Source organism: Varroa destructor, unplaced genomic scaffold, assembly GCF_002443255.2.
Source record: "Varroa destructor unplaced genomic scaffold, Vdes_3.0 BEIS01000001.1, whole genome shotgun sequence".
NCBI classification, from domain to species: domain Eukaryota; kingdom Metazoa; phylum Arthropoda; class Arachnida; order Mesostigmata; family Varroidae; genus Varroa; species Varroa destructor.
In genome coordinates, this window is record NW_019211454.1 from 63613128 (window position 1) to 63637767 (window position 24640).

Genomic DNA, 24640 nt, shown 5'->3' on the forward strand with positions numbered 1-24640 from the left:
TTCGGTGTGTTAAATTTGTCATTTGTACACTAAGAAAAAAGTATGGCCCACATTTTGAACGGTTTTTATAATAATCATAGTTATTTTATAATGGTTTGCAAAAAAAACGTGGACCACTCTATTTGTCGAATGGTTTGACTACACTTACTTTTGTGAGCCCAAGTCTATTGTATATCTATCGGACAGCATTTTACCTAATGGTCTAACAATAAAAAGTACTTCGTTTCAGATCGCTTTCGGATAGCTCAATAACCCTTTTGACGCCACTTTATCTTAGTAATGAATGTGTTTGTCAAGACGCACTTTCGTTTAAATTGCTGCTTACGAAACTTTAGACCTATATATATATATATATATATATATAAGCACAGGGCAATCTTGCTGCTTAGATCGTCACGCTGCTTTCTTTATCTTGCTGTTGTTAACAATGAATTAAAACTAGTATCTTCTGTAGACATTCGTGCATCTGTTCGCATATCCGCATCGAGTGGGATCCACTCCCGTGTGGCGACCGAAGATGACAAGCTGAGTAGCTTCAGCGATGCAGGTCTGTAGTTCGCAAATGATTTGTGCCGTTTGTCGGCCTGTTTCGCTGCAACAGGCTGACATAGTCCGTGTCGCTGGCGAGCCTGTCTGAGGTCGCCGTTGTTAGGTTGATAAGCGTGATCTGGAGTAGCCGGATCGCATCGCTTTCACCGTTGTGTGTTTGAATATACTGACCCGCTGTGTATGAGTCAATTAAGCTGCTCGTGCACCGTGTTGTCTTCGTGACATCGAGGTCCTAGTGACGAGCACTATGGTGTCTCTATAGGAACGGCCTTGCCGGCATCAGTAACACCGGTAAGCAGGATATGTAGAGTTGCGGTCTTCAACATTAATTGTTGATTAGAATCAGTGCACGCACACTGATTGTAGCGTCTTGACTATTTTCTGCTCGTTCTGAGTGCTTGACTATCTGAATATTATTTGTGTCGTGTTTTGTATATCATATACGTCTGTCAAAATGGGTCTGCGTTTACGCAGTTGTATTTGCTGCGAGGTTTGTGCGTATTTACGAGGTTTTAGCAACGAGGTTTAGGGCGATTCGCCGCTGACCGCCTTACTGGTTTGGAGAACGCTAAACTTCACAACGTCTACGTAATGGTAGCGCTGAAGTTACGCCACTGAACGGTGATACACGCCGACAGTACAGTCTAGCAGTGAGTCCAGGCGTTTGAGAAGTTCTTCCTCATTTCTTTTTTCTTTCCGACTGTCTTGCGCTCCCTACCTGGCCTTTAATTTTGTTGTCGATTCGAATTGGCAGGCCCACCTGTTTGCGCGTGCCTTAATTTTGGCGGTCTTTCCACCTTCTGGAGGCACGTGGCTCTAATTTGGAAAATGACTCGTGGTGACGCTCAACCAGTGCTGCCCTTTTGACTTTCTGGCCATTAACGCAGAGTCTGCATTCACATTGAAAAGATTGGTTTCTGACTGGATGCCTGCCTGCCATTACCAACACATCCTAAACTTTTTTTGATTCTTTGAAGCTCCGCCAGCCTGCAAAAGAAAGGGCAAGATGAAAAAATCGTTGCAGGTGTATTGTTCTTTTACGAAAATCCGCTTTCCATTTTTCTCCGAAACGAACGGCAGAGAAAACGGTGGAAACGGTGCGCGGTGTTTCCCGGACAACCAGAATGGCGAGTGAAGATCTCGCTACCAAAGGAAATCGGGGGCCGCTAAGACCCTGGCTGCTAAGTCGTGTTACTGTGTTGTTAAAGCACGCCATCAATGTTGGTAGCTGCAGCAATTCAAACGAAGGACGGTCGCGCGTAATAATTATAGTTCATCGCTAACAGGCGGAAGGGGGGGGGGGGGGGGGCTGGAACACTAGCCTCTCTGCCGGTAATGCCACCTCGTGTGCGCGCCCGTGCCATTCCCAATCGTCGTCACCTTGACAACCCCCCTCTCCCAATAGTCCAACGCTTTCCCAGCTACGGCCGAGATCCAAACTCCGACCGTTCAACCAGCTGCAGCAAGCAACGAGGCTAAGTCTATATGATCTAGTAAGCGGCAGCAGCGGCGGAAAAGCAGGCACGCTGCCCAGAGCATCGATTATCAGCACGGTACGCACCTGACACGATAGCACATCGTTGGCGCTCGCAAACTTCATCAGAGCGGATGACATAACGCGTGCAACGTGAAATGCACCCGTAGGTTGTCTGTACATAGTTGTGCGTAACCCTTTCGGTACGCTAATTGCACCAAACACGAACTCCCGATTTAACGGATCCTAGCACCACCGAACTAGCAAGCAATAACCATTAAAGTGCGACCGCGCAACCGCCTGCTCAGCCGCTCCATTAACCAGCTGGCTGGAGCTGGCCTGACCGGGCCTGGCTCGCTGGCTAACTAATCCCGTGCGTTGTGTATACGTGTATGTTGCGTGTATCACCTGTTTCCTCGTTCCATCGCCTGCGTAGCTTTGCACCGAGTTTCACCGAAACCAGACGGTAAGTGTAGATCTCCTAGTTCGCGATGCGTGCAGAACGGTCGTGTTCCGTGCAGTCACCAATTGATGGCACGTCAACGAACGATGAGTCTTCGCCATCCTGGGCGTCGTGCTCATCGACACCGTCCTACATGACCAGTGGACTAGCGTTCGAGTTTAATCATAAGTGCACGATCAGCGAGGAATCGTTGCACTTCTTGTCTACGTCAAGCGACCACATAACCTCAGTGCGCCCGTTGTCACCATCGGACCACTGTAGTTTTCTGTTCGGCAGCGCTGGTGCATCCGCCCGGCGACTAAAGCGCGGTTCGCGGGCTTCATGCGATGGTCAATTAGGTGGAGATCCTGCGTCATCAGGCGACGGCGGCGTACCCGGCGAGGATATTCCGTGCGCAAGTGGATCCGTCTCACGTCTGTCGCATTTTCTCAAGCGCACACAGAGCGTCACACCGCCAGCTCATGCACTCTTTCTACGAAAGGTCAGTTAACAGTTCTGCATTCACAATCGTATCATCCTTATGACACGCTCACAACCACCATATGAATGCTCATATAAATTCATACTGAGGTAACAGCAACAGTAACAATATATATATATATATATATATATATATATACAGCGGATGTCTGGGAGATGCATTTGCGGGATTGAACGTGACTCCTGCTATTGCTAGCTCTTTTATTATGAGGGGGTGATGTGGAGTTATTCTCTGTGTTTTGCAACATGTGTTTTCTGTCTGCCACAGCCGATGGCGTTACTTGCGGTCATGCTGACTGGCTTACTGCCTGACGGCGGCGGTGGTATGGTTGCCCGTACCCCCGGAGCCGACCCCGGGATCTGAGCAGCTGTGCAACTGGGTTGTAGAGATAAATTGCATAACACAATGCGAACAACTCTTTTACACTTACTCTCGCCCTTTGCGTCTTGATTATGGTTTGCTTAGTGCGATCTACTAGGAAAGGCAAGCATCTCCGTATGATCTGCCCTTACAACTTTCGTGTAAAACTCGTTACGACGCAGTTTGTTTAGCATTTTGCGCTGGTTACGTACATATGACAAGTTGTTTCTTTACAAATTGCACACATATATATTTTTTTTTCTGCCATAGATATTGAATAACTTCTGCATATATGCTGGAACAAACACAAATGATGTTGTATTTGCATACTGACTCAGTTACTATTGTTTGTAGTTTTCGCGGTATCATTTGTTGCAAGGTTATGGGTTGGCGACAGATAAAGCGCTATTGGCAATCTATCGCAATGTGTCATGTGTCGAATATGCAAATTTGTGAAAGCTGCATAACAGGGGAAGACGATATCCGAACGTCTTCTCCGTCCAACTGAGCTAGACCGAATAGGCAGTATTCATAGGAGTCCAATTTTTTTTTTTATTAAAACCAGCTTCAGCTATGAAACTCTATGTAGCTGCTATGCGGAAAAAGGTGGCCGACGTAAACTATGACGTTAGATAGTTGCAATGATCGATGACCAGTCATTAGAAGGTCTTTTCGAGTTTCGCTTCTAAAATCGTCGCTTTATATCAAACAGTCCTATTCTCTCCCCCAGACGCATTCTGCATAGTTCCATTTTCGACTTACTATATCAAATATACTAAGCTTACTATATCGTACAGACGCATCATGGGAACTCTCCCGCTGGTCGGCGTCATGTTGTTTCTGGCAAAGCGTATTTGCATCGACTAAAGATGATTGGTAGGTACTCTTCCTTCCGTCTTCGGCGAACCACATGTTCCTCCTCTGCTTAGCGTAGCAGAGCGTGTAAAAGGTTCGCAATATCCCCCCGATCAAAGGCTGGAGGTCGCATGACGGTGAGTCGAACCGCGATAACATCAAGATTATGCCCAGTGTGAGAGTGCAACGGAGGAAAGGGATCTTGGGAAAGGTTGGGTCACCGGCATCGCCGTGACTCTCAACCCTATACCATCAACATCATCAGCATCAGCACAGAGAACAGTACCTTTCCCTCTTCCGGCGGCAGCTCAGACGGGTGCCGGCTGAGGGCATCCTGCTGCTAAACCGGCGGGGATCGCGTCGCTTTACGACAGCAGCTTCGGACTCTGGGGCATGAAGAGTGAAGGTGCTATGATGTCACCGTGAGCTATGGGGCAGTGCGGCTGTGTACAGCGTATGTATACATGTGGGTCTGGGTGTGCATCTAGGAAAGAGACAGAGAAAGACTATTTGTGTGAGTCGTTCACACCCCTCACACATACACACACTCACATGCACACCCAGATATACACAGAGGTTGAGTAAACGGTAGACGGTGGTCCCGTTGGAAAGTGGACGCGAGGGTGAACGCTGGCCGGCTAGCTAGCTACCCAACGAGAAAGCGAGCGAGCAGCTTAAACTACCCCCACTACAGACTCTTTCAGTCAATACTATACACAACCCTGCTTCTTGTCCGACTTTCCGCTTTCCCATGTTCCTGGGGGGTATAAATAGAGCACATAGCTCTTTTGCACTGGGCCTAAAGCTTATTTCATGCTCTGCCTCCTGTTTCGTCTCTTTTAATAAGTGGAGGTGTCATCCGCAGGGAAACGTAACGGAGTAGCCAGCACATGGACGACGAACGAAAAAAACGGCCCGTTACTAGTGCCCCCACCCTGAAATTGGGTCTCCCAAGTGGTTGGAAGTTTGCTTGCTAGCTCATGGAAGTTCCTTCTCTCTGTCTTAGGTTGTACCGGTAAGGTAGTGGACCTAGTTGGACATTGCTGTTGTCAGAACAGTTGTGGTAGGCTCTCGCAGTCCGGCGGCAGCCAGCATGTCGGACTTGCGACTGTCCGCGCGAGATCGGTTGACTGCGTTCGTTCTCCATGTGTGTCTGCTCTCACTCCCTTGGCTCACGCTCTAGCCGTCAACCGTGTCCCTGCTGCTGACTGTAGCCGTGGTTTTCGGCTGTGGCGCCCTCCCGCCCCTTTCGCGCCCAGCAAACGAGCGAGCGGAGCGGAGCTCTAGCTAGTTGCATGTATTGGCCAGCAGTCAGCCCACCGCTAATACCAGCCTGGGAGCACAGCAGCCTAGCAGTCAGACAGGATAGACCGCTATTTATCGCAGCCGAACAGAGTGGAACAGAACGCAGCCAGCCATCAGAGTTAAATCGACACGAGTTCAATAGCAGCAGTAGCCACTGCCGCCTGTAGTTCTCTGTTTTTGGTTTTCCTGTTCTTTCATTCAGCGGCAGCAGCAGCAGCAGCAGCAGCAGCAGCAGCAGCGGCCGCCGCCGCCAACTAAAAGGGCCCGAGCGAAGAAGAGTGCCCCAAGCAGAGCGCTGCTAGTAGCAGCAGCAGCATCCTGAGAGAGCCCAAACGCCGAGAGCTGTCGACCACCAGCACCATTAACAGCAGCAGCAGCAGCACCGCTAAGTCACTACGAACCATACCACTGCTGCGACGATTAGAAGCCGCTGCTGCTGTTGCTGCTGCTGCTGCTGCTGCTGCTGTAACAGCAAAAAAGGTACAGCAAGTGAGTGAGTAAGTGGGTGAACGAAAGAACGTCCGCAGTAGCAGCAAACGTTTTCTATAGAGTTGCGATGCGTTTGATGCGTCGCCTTGCCACTGCCATTGCCATCGTCCCGTAGTTCAGCACCAGCCGCCACCGTCATATAATACAACACCGTGCAGATAACAGAAGCGATAACAGTAGCAGTAGCTGCTGTGGTAGTTTTGTTCATTCGTCAACCTAGGGACTCTCAGTGAGTTGAACATTACGACTAAACGAAACCGGGCTGCGTTAAGTCAAGCTAGACCAAACGCGTTCACTGATGCTGTACAAGCGTTATCTCTAGTAAAGCGGCCAACCAAGCAGTGGCTACTAACAAAATCACAGCAAATGCTGTTGCTGCTGTTTGTTCGAATGTAGCGGAGCCAGTTAACTGAGCGTCCCGAGGGCCAAACAATAGCAGGTACGAATGCACAGAGCTCTCGCTGAATCGCTAGAAGGTGTTCAGACGAAGCAACGAACAGTCGAAGCCAGCCGAACAAACAAATTAACCTATGAGCGTCTATTTTGACTTTGCATCAATACTGGCACAGGACGAAACTGGAATAGCAACGCTTGCAGCGGCATCAGTATCCGCTGCAACCGAAATTTCCGCAGCAATAACAGTGGCAATTAAAGTTCAGTCCGATTGGTTCTTTCTCTGATACTTTCAATAGACGTTTGAACACTGTCGAAAGTAAAATACAAAGAGCGGCATCAGAATCTGTCACGGTGGTGTGTGACTTAGCAATAAAGACGGCAGCAGCAACAGCAGAGACAACAAAAATAACAACAATATATATAACTATTGGAACTGTAGTAGCTGAGAAAAACCAACTGCTGTATTAATATACCTTGAACTAGGAAAAGGAAAGAAAGATAGCGAAATAAGACCGGCTACAACCGACCGCCATCACGGAACACCTGTGCTCATTACTCTTCTTTTCAGCCCGTGTCGAAGACAAAAAGTGCCGATATCGCATGCGATGAGCCTAGGAAGAAAACGCTGTAAGTACCCCACCGAGTGCGACAGGGCATTTTACTCTAACTTGCCCCATTCAGTCCAGTTCATTTGTTGGAAGGCGCAGTTCCCCATCACCCAGTTCCGTCCCTTCTTCTTAATGATAACTTCGAAATAGCAGCGCGCAAATCGCCTCCTCCTCCGATCCCCGTTCCCGGAACAGCGAAGCACTGATCAACTCCAGCATTTCTCACACCCACCCCTATCAGCCGATTTATTGTTTGTTGCTCGTAAGCGTACGTACGTGCGCGCGTGCGTATATTTGTCTTTCTGCCCATTTGTCCGTCTGCCCATCCATTTGCGTGCCTGTGTATGTACATGCATGTGTCTTTTGCTACTCGTTCCCCCGTTTAATTTGCTTAATTAATGTGGCATCTGCCGCCGTTTGCCAGCGCGTCATAAGGTGATAGGCAACACGACGCAGAGGCTGCCAGTTGCAAGCAAGTCGCAGAAGCAAGCCACTTGTGCTTGCGTTTGGTCAGCAGAAGGTGTTGCACTAGAATTTTGCCACACGAACTATTGCACGTTTCGTGTTCCTAATGATCCTCGGGGTTCACCTACAGCCGCAACGGTTGGCTGAACGTCTCCCCATTTTACGCGAGCGTCTAGCCCGTTGCCTCCGCTGCTGCCGCCGCCGCCGCCGCCGCCGCCGTTGCTAGTGCCCCGTACGGACACTCGTAAGCAGACAAACGAACATATAAGCAAGACAGACAGACAGGTCGTATCCATTTTGAAACTAAGTAGAAGAGTTTCCAGCCGAGTAGCTTCCAGATCGTATTCGTCCCATTATTATTATTAGTAGTCGCAGTAGCTGCAGCAGCGGCTCATGCCATCACTGTTCTATACGTTAATTCTGCTCTTGTTTCCCCGAACTTTCGTGTCTGCTCCTACCTAAACCCGAGCCACCCACTCATTATCCTATCTGATGTTCGTCGTCATTGTCAACCCGCATCCTTTAGAAATAACCATGCCATACTTTTCACAGTTCTCCTGTATCCTTAAGCCCTAACCCGGTCAATCCTGACTTTGATGGTGCCATTCCACAGCCGGAATTACGTTTTGATTCGATTTAACAACTTGAACGATGAGAAAAACGACGGCGATAACGACGACGACGACGAATAGCTTCTACTATAACGTGTACTACTGTTTTTGCAGCTCACCATTTAAGCTACGACTGCTCCAGCTATTCATTCCACATACTACTACAAGCATACTGCCCTTTTAATTAACTGGGTCCGTGTAAGCGTATGTCATCTGATTCTCTACATTCAAATCCCTCATCGTCACAATGCGTAATCTAACATGGCTTCGTCGTGTTGTTATGGTACGTGCTATTCAACGTTGGGTGTCTTCTGTTGCTCTTCCACTATAGCGGTGATTTACTGTATCGTATCGGGAAGGTAAGTCCACTTGTGGCGCACCTACTCGGAGTGAAACAGCGCGCTCTTGTGCTCCTGCATATACCCATCTATCATCTATGCGCTTTTCGGAATAACAACTAACTTTCGGCATCTGATTAAAACGTCAGCTAAACGACCTCGATAGCCACCCGAAGGAACTCGATTAAACAGGGGTTACACGAAGCAAACGACCGCCATCTCACGGTTCAGCCAACCTAACAAGGCAGTTTTCTACAATGGACGATAACTATAACCTGTACAATGCGTAAGCTAGCCATCGTTGACTAGCGTGGAATTCTGAAGTCACTCGATCAGTACGTCCCCGACTCGAAAGATAGTCAACACTCATCGACAGCTTCCGTGGCCACTAGCGCAACCTGTCACCCAAACGAGTGTCACTTGCCTCTCTAGCGCGTCGCTCCGACGATCCTGTGCGACTCTGCCGGAGTCCTCTACCGTCGCTATTCGTTCGTGTACTCGCTCCTTCACTGCCCGCTTTGGTGTTCGCTACTTCCTGAGTCCCAACAGAAGCAGTCGCAGCAGCAACGACGTCGTCTTCTTCTTTTTCTTGTAATTTTCCACCGCGCCTGAATGAGTTAACGCTCCATTTACTCTCGGTCTATTCTCGTCGTTCGCCTCAATCGTCTTCTATTGGGCCGCTTCTCGTCCCCTTCCTTTCCCAAACGTTATCCTCCTTCTCAACTCGCACCCTCTTTATACCGCTCTCGTAGTATATGTCCCTCATCCTCACCGGTGCCGCTTGTGTTTGTAATGCCGGCCCCCGGCACTGCTCCCTCCTTCGCTATTTCTACCGCTGCCGTCGTCATCATCGCTACTACCTCCTGCTTCGTTTACGGCAGCGGCGACAGTAAAAGCCCCCTCGGTCGGTCGGTCGGTCGGTCGGTCGGATCGGTTCTTGTCTGGGGGCAGCCACTCGTTGGCCAATATGGCCAGCTATGGCCAAGGAAATATAGTTCATGATAAGGTCGAGTGACCTATTTCTGGACTCCATCACGCAGCGGCCCTTCGCTTGCGGCAGCGGGTCTGCTAACCGATCATTTAACTTAGACGGGAAAACAGCCAGTCGGCGAGGCAACACAGCAAAATAGGCAGGCAAACAAGGCAAGCAGGCGTTCAGTCACCAAGCTACCAAAGTTCCAAGCTGTAAGTTCCTGCCACCGCTGTTACTACAAGCTGCTTTCAAAACGAAGCAAAGTACTCTAGGGCGAGCCCCTAACTAAGTCCGAGCTGCCGCAAGGGGCGGCTCTCGCATGACCAGAAAACCGGCTTCGCCATAGATGATGAGGTGAATCAGATAAACCAGTTAGCAAACTGGCCTGCCAGGCGGGAAGTCTGTTAAGGCCGTCCTTTTTTGTTCCTAGCCATCATCGAATCCTTTTATCGCTGATGTCTTCTGGAGCAGCAACAGCAAGAATTTTCAAAAACGACGACGCAAAGGGTCCGATCAAGTACAGCTGCAACAGAAGTGGCAGTGGCAATAGCCGCGATGGCTACAAGAGTCTTCGATTCCTCATACTCCACGCAGCAGGTTCTAGCTTAGTACGCCACAGCAGCGGCGCAGATCAACAGAACAGAGCAGCTGGTGGTGCTGATGTTGTGCTCTTCTCGCCATCGTGGTCATTCGCCTCGTAATTATTGAGAGTGGGCAGGCCGGGAATGTGCAAGGCCCTTCTTTCTCCCAGAGCAGAATCGCAGAGTATGATGAGAGCACGATGGACCAGATCCCAAGTAAAGCGAGCCAGTGTCCTGACGAGTACCGATTCAACAGGACGACGATAGGGTCGACTTGCAGGACAACAACCACAGCATAAATTCTTCGTTTCTTCATAACGTTCAGCAGTCAAAACTAAAATTAAACGACGATGACGACACACGGATGTGCATGACAACGACAAATAGTACAACGTTGACATCACTAGCGTTTGCAAGTACAGAAACAACGATACGTTGTCATAGCACGGCAAGTCACGCTATGCCACCACAGTGCTCCAATAAAATGGCCGTACGAATGGTAATAGCAGTAGCCGGCGGGGCATCGACGACTCGGCCTGATTTAGGCAGCAACAGAGAGAGAAAGAGTGATGAGACAGGAAGTGTCACGGCGGCAGAAACGATGGACAGGAGCTGGAGCCGAAATAGCAGAAGCAAGAGTAATGTTAGTTACAGCCCATTGGATCAGAACGGATGACGAGGTGTGTGAAGCTGACGTCGTACACACATGTCCTAATCGCCATAGTCAGCACGAACGATACCACCGCTGCGGTAGGAGTAGCAGCAGCCACAAATACAACAGCTAGTGCAGGAGAAGTAGTTACCGCTGAGACCGTGACACTTAGGATTGTCGCCGCGGCCCTACCGTCGGCAGCGGTTCTTCTTCTTCGCTCGCCTACGACAATATGATATAACCTCACGATCGCCTCGTTCACGCACCTCCAACGTAATTACAAGCGCTGTTCCGTCGCGATTTCTGCAGAAGCAATTCGACATGACAATGAGAACAGTTGCTTCATCTTCTATTGCTATTTCCATTACACCCCAAGAAGGAACAAAAGAAGCTATGGCCGCCATGCAAACTCAACCCCATAGCTTGTCACCACTTTTCTCACATATACTAATGCAGTTTAGACTAGTTAATCTCTTAGTTTTGTCAAGCCAAACGCAACGCAAATCAACCAGATCGAATCAGATTGCCAGGGGCCTCCAACGTGCCGGATCTTTCCTTTGAGTCTCTAGGAAGCCAAATATTCATACAGGCAAACATCAGACTGTACATAAGAAATCTAGCCACCGGTTGATGCAGCTGCTAACGGCTGGCTTAGCAACTAGTCGGCGACGAATAGGTGCTAGTTCTATTGGTGCGCCAACGCTGCTTCAAACAGACCAGCCGAACCCAGGTCGATTATGGTCGCAGACTCTCGGTCACCTTCCACAGTCTCCCGGGAGTTGCCCAGTAACAAACTACAGTGACAGGCTAGCATACCGCAAACAAGGTAATAACAGCTGGTCTAATTACATCGATACTGATCGGCATGACCATATGCGTACTCAGCGACGCAGCATCGATACTAGCGGCCAATCAGTAAGCGTCAGCTGTGCCGGTTAGAGTTGAATGAGGCTCCGTTTCGATAGGTAGCAACCACGTCCAGCGGTGTCACCAACAGCACCAGCAGAAATTCACTTAAACGCAGCACCAACGTTTACCTTGTCGTAACTGTTTAATTAACTCAGTAGTCGTAATTATGACAGTAACATACCAACGCTCCTGTCGCTCGTCCACTTTACCAATACGACAGCAGCAGCGGGTACAACCAAAAAGACATCATCCAGGAAATATTACAGAGCTGTACTCAGGACGCTCTACTGAACCCTAGCGGTACAAGTAATAACGGCGCAGTAACAGCGCGTCAACGCTACAGTCCGTTACAAAGGCGGCAACAAAAATACAGAATTCGACGGGAAGAGACACAAACCGTCACATCAGCCAGCTTGGCTTTCCGTCTGCCCCTGTTTGTGTGTATGTATATGTGGACGTGTGTCTGTGCGTGAGAAAATCAAAAGCGAAGGAATAACTAAAAGGAAAAAAATACAATGCCACCAACACACGACAAACAATATACCAGTCAGGGCATCAGCAGCAGCATCAGCCACAGCACGAGGATAGTGTAGTTCCAAAGACCAGGTGAGGAAGATGTTCAGTTGGCGGCGAAACAGTCTCAAGAAGGCTGAAGGTCTTGGTTCAAAGGATGACCAACAGCTGCCACCAGACCCGTTGGGAAAGCTGAGACAGCGTAGCTTGAGCGTATCTTTCGACTCGCCGAAATTTGCAGAAAGGTGTGAGCCCTTAGAGTAGGATAATGCACTAGGCCGAAAGGCCGCAATGTTGACATCCCTTCGTGTGCATCCATTCCGTACACATCTTCCGTACCGTATACTATATATATATATATATATATATATACATACACGTATATTTGAACTAAGCAATATAGGTCTCATGCGCCACTCACGTATCTCGTATCTACCCGTGTATGTCTATAGTGGACGGTATGAACGAAGAACACGCCGGAACATTAAACAGGCACCTGCCACATAAGAAGCACAAAGTTCCAAAAGAATCGAACTGTTGAAACCAAGAAACAAAAAGGCTAGATAGATCCTAGCAATGCAAGATCGGAAAAAAAATGCCCTCGGCAACTTGTTCAGCCTGCTACTCTCTCCCTCTCACACTGAACGATCAGCTGAATAAATGAAACAGACCGTATCAAATCTGATCACCGTCACACAACAACCCAACACTTCTACCTTGTTACGGCCTATTATTACTATTACGATGCCAACTCTGGCAATAGTTGCTATTCCGTATTCCACAGTCGTATCATCGTCGAGACGAGTTCGCTACACGTTTTCCCCGTGTAATTGCCGAGTTGTTCGCGTTGATACGCTATGGCGCGATGCGTTTCTGAACAGAAATAAATCAGCGTATTTTCTTCGCTCGCCGCTAAGCCGCGAGCCAGTGAGGTCAGGCGGCCTATGCATCATTCCCAAACCGTTCACTAAGGAATACGTACAAAACTTTAGGAATCTAGAACCTTGCAGTAGTTCGCTAACAATCTAAGGAGAATGCGGAATGGGTCATAAAACAAAACATTGGAGTCCGTCTATCAGTTTCTCTACGAACTAAGCGCGTAAAACCACAAGTTCAGCACACATTTCACTTAGCTGCGTCGAATCGATGGATTTACCGTTCGTTATGTGAGTCGCGTTATCTTTGTGCGATTACTCAGACGATTCAGTTACTGTTGGGCTTGCGCCGTAAGGGAGCTCGCTATGTGTATTTACTGTGACGAGCAAAGCAAGGAGCGCTTCGAGGAAACTACTTCTGCTTCAGATTTCTAGGCCCGAGTTCCTTTCTCCGTTAGGGCACCAACCCAATCGCAAACCTTTATCCCATGTCTACCCCTACGTTCCCACCGTATTTTATAAGATCAATCAAATTTGTCCATCTTGGTCCGAGGGTCAGCTTTCTGAAAACTGGGTTGATTGATTGCCTTGGTGTTTGCTACCACGCGTATAAGTGTCACTATCTGAAGTCAAACGAAAAATATAAATGTATTCATTTTAAGCTAATATCCACTCTTCGACGAACACAACGTTAGCAGCTTAATTTGTTAGAAATGCTCACTATTTGGTGGTCTCGGCGGCTTCTTCTGGGCGCATTATCGAAGCTTGCATGAGAACCGTTTGCGATCGTTGCTGCGGCCAAGCAGCATGTGGGCAGCAGAAACATGGAGCCTTCTTGGTTACTATCCTATCCTCTAAACCACTAAACAGGCTCGCAGAATCCGCTTTATCGCCTTCAAGGTGGCGACAAGAAACCATAGCCATCACTACTGCGTTTGCATTGCATAGGCTCCTATGAGTTCAGACAACGATATTTACTCGCCACAACCACAAAATATAATGCTACTATCGATGTTACTATTACAGGGCTCAAGACGTACGACTGCGTTTGGGATTTTTGCGGCGTAGGAACACAGACACGTCGATCCGACCGCCTCCCGAAGAGGCACAGAAATGGGCACAGTCCTTTGTAGAACTAACTAATTCCAAATGTAAGTAGAGGTAGCGGCTAATTCGGCATTATTTGTCTATTTAGAGTCTCCTCGATTTATTTGACTAAATCTTTCCCGGAGTATGGCTGCGCGGTTGGGACCCATTCGAAAAGCGTTCGATGTACACCGGGGCTTTTTCCCTTGACGGGAATCCTCCATTTCTGCTTTTATTGTAAATAGTGACACGATAGTAACCTTTCTAGTTAATCAATAGAAATACTAGTCACTTCATTATTGTCGTGTGCTTCGTTTCAGTGCTTTGCTATTGTTTTCAATGATTTGTTAGGCCTTATATACTTAGATATTTACCGCCATCGCTGGCCAGATTTTATTTGCAATTCACGCCTTGTAACCACATTCATGGTCGTCTGTCACTTTCTTATGTGTTCGTAATTGTTTTCCGTGTATATGTGCGTGTAACCTTTACATCGACACGACAGATGGACTGGCGCTATTCCGTGCGTTCTTATCGCGTGAATTCAGCGAAGAGAATATTGACTTCTGGCTTGCAATCGAAGATTTCAAGAAGATGTCGACCCGACCACACAAGCTCCAGTCGAAGGCGCGCAAGATATTCGAGGACTTTGTTGCCGTGCAGTCACCGAAGGAGGTCAACCTCGAGGCTTCCACGCGTAACGCTATACAGGTAATATAGCTAGACGTATAGGACCTTTTGCTTACGGCCAACCGCGCTGGACAATGTACCAGCCAATAGCAATCCAGCTAATTGTAGTTCCAAGCAGCTGTAGCTGATAGCTGACATTTATCGAAAAAGCGTTGTGCCTTATGTGCTTGTGCCCGAAAAATTTTAATCATACTATAAGTGGACTTCCCTGGTATTAATAACTTGGGTAATACATGTGAACATTGATGCTACACAGTATTAGCAAGCGACGCGTTGCTGAGACGCGCTGTCCGACAGACTGCACTTGCTGATTCGATGGCACGATCTGTCGGTTTACATAAAAACTCCTTAACTTTTCCAGAGCTGGTTTTGAACTTTACGTTTGAGATTGCCGTTGAGCATTGCTTCAGACGACTGGCCTCCATAACGAAAGCTTTTGAACCCAGGCCAACTCAACTTACTGCGATTTTAGTATACTGCAGACACGTTGCCATTCGACTATGTTGGGTACCCCTAAGTTTCTTCAGTCAGTCTCCTGTGTCCTTGGGGCATGAAAAGAGAGCGAGGAATAGCCGGGTCGTGGCATCAAAACCAGACATCTGCCTATCGCCCTAGAACATGGTTGAGAGCCGTGAAGTGAATGAGTTTAGTTTTGCCTGAAACTTTGCTTTTATTAGTAGCATAATATCTCTTGAAGCCTGGTCACACCGAAACTATAAGAATTTACCAATCGTATTGAAAAACAGAGACACAGTTTGATGATTACATTAAGTTTCTATAAGGAACGATGAATATGTTTACGTACATCTAAACTCTTGTGTAGGCCTCTGCACTAGATAGTACAGTGACTACTCCTAAAACAAATGGATTTCTCCAGAAGGAGGCACGATAAGGCATTTAGTTTGTACACCTAGAATACGTTTAAGACACCAGTTAGATCTAATCTTGAAGCGATGCAGATTGTCGCGTTGGCTGTCTGCAGGAAATTAATTAGCTTTTTCTTCTAAAGTATTTTTCAACTGATTAAAGAATCGGCATCCGTGAAGCTGAAACACAAGTTAATTAAGAAATACATTGTACTATACGTCCGCCTGCTACCATAGTACTGTTCGAAAAGTAATGATAATTGCAGTTGTAGAAATTGTACGTACCATGACTAGATGTAGTGGTTAAGGAAGGCTTAGCTTGTCCTCGTCCTCTAGGGATTCCTGTTCCCCCGGCTTACCCTTTCTCGTTGAGTTCAGGCCGCGCTTCAGGCTCCTTCGCTCTCCTCGAAGCTAGCTACCCCAATGTTCAACCAGTTCCCGACGAAAGAGAACTACTGCACCTTAAGAACGAGCAGTCAATTCCTAAAGTATCCTTTAGACAGCCACTCACATTGAGTGGTGGGATCTATGCGGCCGCTGGTGTGACTACGAGTAACCGCTACACCTAACGACAAAGTGCTTGCTTGGTTCGTTGTTCGCACGCTGGACGCCGTTCGCGCACACTTCGGTTCGTGCGTACGATCCTGTTTGAACTTTCGGTGGATGCTTGAAACCGTTTCTCGGGCCGTCTGCCTGCATTTGCTGGGTCGACCTGCGGGCCTGCGTGCATGGCGTGCGTTACTGTTCGTGTTGTCTGTATTACAGGAAAATCTCGACAATGTGGATATACATATGTTCGACCAGGCGCAGCGGCGGGTCCAAGGTCTGATGGAGCAGGATGCCTATATACGTTTTTTGCAATGCGATCTTTATCAGGACCTGCTCAAGCAGTAAAAACAAAAAAAGAGGAGAAGAATGCTGAGCAATGGGATGTGGCACAGTCAGAAACACACGGCGTCTATTTACTATAACTACTGCAAAAAAAAAAACCGACATTCATCGCTGGTATACGTGTTCTACAACAATATGCTACTTGACTGGGTGTTTACTAGAGAAATAGAAGGATCCGTCGCGTGTGAGAGTTTACCGCATTTCCAGTAATGATGACGTAGCACATGTCTCTCCGTAGAGGAAAAGATAGAAGAAAGGATGACAAGGAAAATGAATCATCTTCCACTGTTACAACGATTGTTCGTATTTTCCTGACCGTATATTCGTACCGTATGAACGGAGAAATTACGCTGCCGATCTTTCTTCAATTCGACGTTGTTTCGTTGCTCCTATTACGCGAAGAAAGCAAGCAGCGGACAGATACTGATAGTCAACAGGAAAAAGAAGTATGTATGGTACAGAGAAAGAAAGCAGCTACGGCTCTCACAACTAATGAAGGAAACGACGTGGTGGCCACGATAGGCCTGCTTTGCCTCGCTGTCCTCCACTGAGGCCGCCTTCGGACATTTCCAGGGTTGGTCCCTCCGCAAAGCAATCTTGCAGGACGGATACTACTACAAGTTTATTTTTGAAAGCATTATTATTTTATGATTTATCATTACTATAATGACAACTATTATATATAACAGCGAAAGGCTGTGTGGCGATAATTTAAGATGAGAGTTGTGTCGAGTATAAACACCGGAGTAAGCAGAAAAAACTATGTGTATATCAAAAACAAGACTTTATGACATGTACCAATAATATAGACATGCTAATTTATGACTATTATTGCCATTCTTATTACGAATACTCGAAACGATGTTTAGCGGCATTGGACCAGAAGGAGTGTACAAGCAAACAAAGAAGGAAGGAAGGAAAAAATCGTCATAAACACGAACTGTATAAATAATCAATGATGATAACTATGATGATATGACAGTACGACGTTATTTAGAGCATTCTGGGAGCAACAAAGATGTTCGAGTTAACTTCGTTGTTACCCCATCCGAGATGACAGATTTAAAAGAAAAGGAAACGAGAATAAAGCAGACATATGTGGCGAAAATAGGTGGGTTCTGCCGCTATAGGCGGCAGTACAAAGCGAAACACAAGGGTATATATATCTATATACAGTAACATATGTTTGGGCACCGAAGACGATTTATGTTCGGGGGGCAGGGTAACCGGAGGAGCTGTAGAAATATATAAATGCGATAAGGTTGTGGCCTACGTACTGGGTCATCTTGCTTAACTTACAAAATCATTCCTCGTCCGAGGACCTTTAAAAATTGCCAGAACCAATGTTGGAAAACAAACAGCATGTTCACAGTAAATAAAGAGAATAAGATTAACAGGATCACTTTGACATTGTCTATTTCCCATGACATACAGCTGACGGGCGCATATCATTCAAATGACGCTATGAAGAGAAACAATTGTAGAGGATACCACGTTTTAGCGAGTGTGCAGTTTTCACGCACGGAGCATTTCCCGTAACGGCCTGCATTCCTCTATGTTTAGTAACGATTTACCATGAACAACGTAATGTAGTCGCTATATATAAGACGTACATAGGACCTTGCATTGTGTAAATCATCTAACAAACGTCACTCTCGAAACGATCAACTGACCAGTTGGTAAAAACTGCTCGTTTCCACATACGTGACAGCTCTGCATAACATACCCGTCGCATACTATTGAAAAATCCGATAAAACCATCATCTCCAACGCTAGATACATTACATATATGTTATGTTCGCTGGTGCCAAGGGTTCCCTCATTTCAAACCGTGATTCGTTTTCCGCCATTGCTTCAATCAAGCATACAGACAGAGGGATTGACTCAAGTCTGACAACTACCACTACTACTGGTAGGTTGCAGAAAGACAAGGTCTTCTGGATCAATCAAAAACCTATTTTTGACGCCACTGGCACTCAGTGTCCTCGGACGAGAATTCTGAAGAAAGTACAAAGATGAGCCTGGGAGTGTGGGAAGCGGATGTCCACCCCCCTTATGATAACGATGATGATGATGATAATATAACGAATAATAATGATAACTATATCTATGATGGTGATGATAGTGATAATAATAGAGTACTTGAATGTGCTCGTGTGTAAGACAAAAGGGGTCGCCAAAACGTTGTTGTTTTACCTAGAAAACTAAATAAGAGAGATATAGAAGAATGAAGAGAGAGAGAGGGAGAGAGAGAGAGAGAACGCTACACAAATGCTTGTAAGAATGAGAAGATAAATCCGAGCAGATGGTGTTGCTATACGATACGTAGGTCGATCATTGCGATTGTGAGAAACATACAACTCCCGTCAAATGTCAGTGTGATGATCTGGATTTGTTCGTCGTTCATTTCCTATACTGAATTAATTAAATAGTCTGAAATTACATTAGGCGGTCTTAATCAGCCGACTGGATGACACGTTTGGCGTTATCTAGTTTATCAGAGCGCTCTAGTTTAAAGCGGCGTAAGGTTTGATAACGGAATGTCCATAATGTAAAGCATGGCGTTTGATGCGAATATGACAGAAGGTAAAAGCGGAAAGCCAACGAGGCCGAAGACCAGAGTTAACGCTATTGATGTAACAGTTACGTGAAGATTTCATGTGTCGAATCGGCAACACTGACGTGATGTCGCGGTATCTCAGCCGGTATTTTTTGTTCGGTCTGCTGTTACTCTTTCAGTTTTTCGAGGGTTGAGAGTGGATAATGTTAAGGTGTATCTATACGCGGCTCCAGAGACGCTGACATGTCGTTATCGGCTGTGCGTCTGGGTGCCGAAAGCGCGTGCAAATGGCGTATTTGGTTCGGCTGGCCTGAGTCGTCGGTTCAAATGAAAGCCGCAAGCTTCCTAAGTATTACCCTCTATTCATAGTCATAGTGATGACCAGTATTAATTGAACTGACTTCCGCCATAGCGTGACGAAATAATAATGATGATGAAATCGAAGAACAAGCTCATTTGGAAATTGATCGAAGACAAACGATGAAGAGAAAGACCAAATACAATATTATGATCATTATTGCCGCTGAAAAATTATTGCTTTGCTTGATTGATATTAATTTAGAATATCTAATTACTATCTTATAATTACCTAATTATTCCGACGCTGATAATAACGTTAGTGGCGCCTATTTCTCTTTAGTCGTTTGTTATGTCTTCACCTTCGATTTCTTCGTCCAACTTCACCAAAGGAGTTATGCGAACAGAGAACAATGCCAATTCAAATATGTACACATCTATTTCGTTTACAATCATTGTATCTTTTCTCGAGTATTTTCAAGCTTTAAATAAAGACTGATAAAAACATCAATCTGCTGATTTCTATATTGCTCCTGTCCAATGAAAAGTCCATAGTATTTCGCCATAAATTATTTGTTGTATCATCCAAAGCGACCAAGTGAATGGACATGGAAATTTCGGACAAATCTGGTTACCGCTACAAATACACTACGGGCACCCGTTCTTCAAAAATGAGAACAGCAAGGATGATACGTAGCGATCAACGACGAAACGAAAGGTCGAAATTTACACAGAGGGAACGCTACGGGTGGGGCGTACGCTTCAAGCCTCGGTTCTTAACTGATCTCCGATTGTTACTTTATTTACCAGCTATGCTTGACGCATATACGACTCAATTTATTGAATCGGAAATTTTACGACACACGGTATATAGTGTATACCGATAGTCAGGCTAAAGTGATGACCCTGGCTCGTTCGGCCAGGATCTAGCTGTTCGCTCCGCCGCGTTCGCAATACAGATTGTCTTTTATTTGATAAGATTTTATTACGATCTTGGGTAGTTTAAGGGGAACTAACAGTAGCAATGCCGCTCATTCGCCCCATTCACCGTACAGAAGGGGGGCTAACGCTTCGCTGACAACGTACCGAACTCGATTTGGGTTTTATGGATTTTAACAAATCTGGAAAAGTGGCAATAAAGGAAAAATTAGTCCAACATTAGCGTGATGACTAACGTGCTGGGTCGTGGCGCAATACGAAGCCAGTGAAAACAACCAGGCAGGGCCATCGCACGGATCAACGATAGCGTAGCAAAACGACAAACAACAAAGCATTAAACATTACAAGGAAACAGTACTATAAGCGTAAAAGAAAATACAAATACATTGGCAAAGCAACAAAAGCCGACTAAATGTAACAGAAGTGGAAAATACATAAAAATTATGTCACACACATATATGCTCATATCTACATTCAGCAACAAATAGGCCGCGTTAATATGATTGATACATGACAAGGTCACTAACAATATGGCTATGAATATGAATGGGAGCTGAACGCAACATTGAAACAACAATTACTAATGATACGAGTGGTTCATTATTAACAGCCGAGAGAACAAATACCTGGCCACGTAGCACGCTTCACGGACAGAGCGTCAGCTATCAGCGAACGTAAAACGCGCACGTAAGAAGAGGTTCGATGCACTCAGAGGTAGAGTATTGGGGTGCACGTTCGATAGAGATCGACTACGTTAATTCAATATCACTGAAACGATAACAGCGGAGTCAACCAGCCGCTTGATATCGATAATATGTAACCTAAATTTTAGATTCTTCAACGAAAATAATAGACGAAAATGTACGAGTAAAAGCATTCGGCAATGCTTTTTCGTTAGCCGGGACCTTCTAGACAGACCTTCTGTTAGACGGGACAGTTAGACATAACGTAAATTGTTTAAAAACAAACGTTACCAAAAAGATATCCGGCCAGTTGTTTTCGACTGTCCATAGACCAGCGCAGTGTTATAGACACAAACGTAAACATTGCAATAACATAAATAAATAATACTTTTTCGTAATACCGTTCTTCGATTTAGCAAAGTGCATGTAAAAAGGCCAGAGCGAAACAACGAACGCATATGATGAACACGGTAGATCGTTGTCGACTTAGCTTATTTGTGGTGACACGAGGTACCAAACCGCTAAAAACGCGAAAAAGATCATATAGTGCGCATATATACATATATATATTACATATAGACACGTATTCGACAATTAGACAGGCATGCATGCATACAACTATCGAGTTGACGAAATGTAACACAGGTGAAATCAATTGTAAGGCTAACATGGGACTATGAATAGGATCGTGCCATCCTTCGGGTACATACGAACGGAGATTTCAGAAAATCACGACAGACTGATACAAAGCTACTGTATTTACTTCAGACAACATTGGAGTACTAGATATTCTCTGTAGAGGGACATATATATATATATATATATATAAAGAAAAAGAACACAAGTTTGAAAAATGCAAGTCGAGAAGAGGTGGAAGAAACAGAGTAGAGGCAGAATATTCATTAACGTTTGTCGTTGTATAAGGAAGCTTTCTGTTGCGGGCAATGATAAATAACTAAGGCCGATAGGTTGGGGAATAAAGCAGGAAAACTATGACAACGATCATAGAGATCATAGTGGTAATAATTATTAGTACTATATATATATATATATATCGGCTATGATATTAGTACTAGTTCTACAAGAAGCCTCATACGAATGACGCAAGAGAGAGAGAGAGAGCGAGCGAGAGAGAGAGAGAGAGCATTAAGCTGTTTGTCCTTTAAAAACGTTAACTGCGTTTTGTTTGCGCGGACCTCTTCCATATGTTTTTCTGCCAAAAAAAAACTAAAAAGAGAGAGCAGGTAAGCGAAAAACTATTATGATCGAGAGTGTAAAACAATGAAAAACAGATGAAGGTATTAACAAGTGGTTGGACACACACAAGCACAGATATGATGAAAAGAAGCCACTAGCAGTAAACACATGAGTATATTATAATTATTAGTATATAACTGTACTGTTACGCTAGATATTATCATTGTTGTTAATGATTAGAAATAATATACACCGACTCTAGCATTGTTGACAAGGTCCAAAACGCATACTTTGGATAAATATCTACAGGATATAGAATGCTGTTTTTGTGGATGAACGAGTAAACATTGCTAAAAAAGGGGATTAATTATGTTTACAGTTACCACAAGGCAATAAAAATGGAACTATAAAACATAGTCTCTGTACAGTTTGTTTGTCACTGTCGCACTTGCAATCGTAGTCATTGACAAGCAATAAGGTGCCGCCAACTCTTGGCACTGATGGAACTTTTCTCGGGGGTCGGCGAGGGCAAACTACCTGATGGAAAATACTGAAAAGGGATAAAAGGTGTCCTAAACTATCGGAGCCTTTAAGAAAGAACGCTCCGAACGATAGTGCGAAATTTCAAAAAGTTTATATATTTGTTCCCATCATATGAATGGACTACTGCTATACGTGGACGAGAAGCAAGGGATTTTCTAAACGACAAAAAAATTCAAACATACGACGAATGCCTTCAAATTAGTATTCACACGAGGTCTCATCTCACTAATTCCAAGATCAATTGCAACGGACAGCACGGACCCAACCGAATTAACATGCCAATACGTATATAGGAGGACTAAGCTTATTCTAAAAACATGGTGTGATCAGATTGATGACGACGGTGATGCTGACCATCGTCAATAGGACTGATCAGGTTTTATGTGTTCGGTGCTTTTCTCACCAGAATCAGCATGGCGGACGGAGAGCTTAATTGTTATCCCCGAAACCTTGAATCTGCCAACGCTCATCTGTATGTCATCTAAATGAAGACCATGTTGAGATATTACGATTGATTACGGATGGCTAATTACGCATTTGAAATCAGAGACCCTATTCTTCTATTGAACTTCATATAGTTAAAGTTACTGTGCTTAAGAAAATTCACAAAATTTTTAGGGGTGTCACATTTGGTCAAATGGGAAGTAAAAACGAATTTTTTGCGGGAACAGCGGAAGCCAGGACAAACTAAATAAAAATCTAGCAGTGGTCTAGTGTTTCGACGTATTTGACTCCCCTGTATGTACTATTTACAACATGCTATGGGACAGGACTTTCTTCCGTTTTCATGAGATGCCTGTGATTAATTTTACAAAATACTTGTGCCAACCTAATGAACAATGACGAAGATGAATAGAAGTGGCGGCGTGATGGAGATGAGTCCGTCATTGCTGGTCCGACCAAGAATTGCGGTTTCAAAAGAACTGTATTTAGATTGTTTTATCGCAATTTGAAAACAGAATACAGCCCCTATCAGGTTGTAGGCAACACTGACAATGATAGGGCAACGCGAACACCCCAATGGCATTAATCGGCAAAGTCAAAAACTAGAATCCATTTTGTATATTGCTATGCAAAGATAATGGTAATGATAATAAACATTTATCCTTCATCGGCAAATTTTACATGTGTCATCTTATCGAAACCCTCGCCCTATGCTCCATACATCCGTATAATCTCGTGAATAGACGCAGTTACTTAGATAGATGCATAAATAACGAATTTGTCCCAATCTTTTTAGGAGGCCGAGCACGGCAGCAAAATGAACCAGAGTTGTCACAAGTGCCAGTAAATCATTGATAAAATTCGCGAGGACCTTTCGGAGTATTTTTGGGTCGTTACAAACGAATTTAACATTTAGTGGCCATTTGTCGCATTTAACGGACCTACGTCGAGAGTTATCTATGACTTTTACCACTTAGAGATAGTACAATTTAAAGGTACCGACTAATACTTAAAATGTGGTTCTAAACTGGCTTGTTGATCCATATGGCTTTAGCAATGGTAAAATATAATTGATTGATATACGTTAACGATCACGGTTGACTATGATGAAGGTTTTATGTTTAACAGTTAGTAGCATATAAACTATTTCAACGGATTTCGTGATGACACAATGAAACACGTTCGGCATAAACAGTAGCTCTATTGATATTCAACACGCAGCGATCCGAACTGATACATTCTCTAAACCTAGCTGAATGTGAGCCATGATAATGCCAACCTTCCTTTTTTCACCAAAATACCCATTTAACTAGTGTTTTTCTCTGTGTTTGGTTTTCACTTATATGATTTTTACATTCTTGTATCACATAATTTAATAATGCTACCTAATTTATATAATATTGCTTTACTGACTTCAGACGAGTTTAAACACTTCGTATATAATGTTATGTAACGAACCCGTCAATTCTTGTAGTTCAGTTTCGAGGCGCCCTATGTGCGCGTGCTTCTGAACAAACGTAATGTCATCGGCAGGCGTATGCCGTACA

At 45.2% G+C, this 24640-nt stretch overlaps 1 protein-coding gene across 1 annotated transcript; it reads left to right on the forward strand.

The window, feature by feature from the left end:
• The first annotated feature begins 1987 nt into the window (after positions 1 to 1987).
• LOC111243193 (regulator of G protein signaling 2-like) lies at positions 1988 to 23768 on the forward strand. The gene is made up of 5 exons (XM_022788398.2): positions 1988 to 2967; positions 6941 to 6999; positions 13924 to 14048; positions 14489 to 14694; positions 16305 to 23768. Exons 1-5 carry the CDS (start codon positions 2515 to 2517, stop codon positions 16431 to 16433), a joined length of 972 nt encoding a protein of 323 aa, XP_022644133.1. The 5' UTR covers positions 1988 to 2514; the 3' UTR covers positions 16434 to 23768.
• Positions 23769 to 24640: the final 872 nt, after the last annotated feature.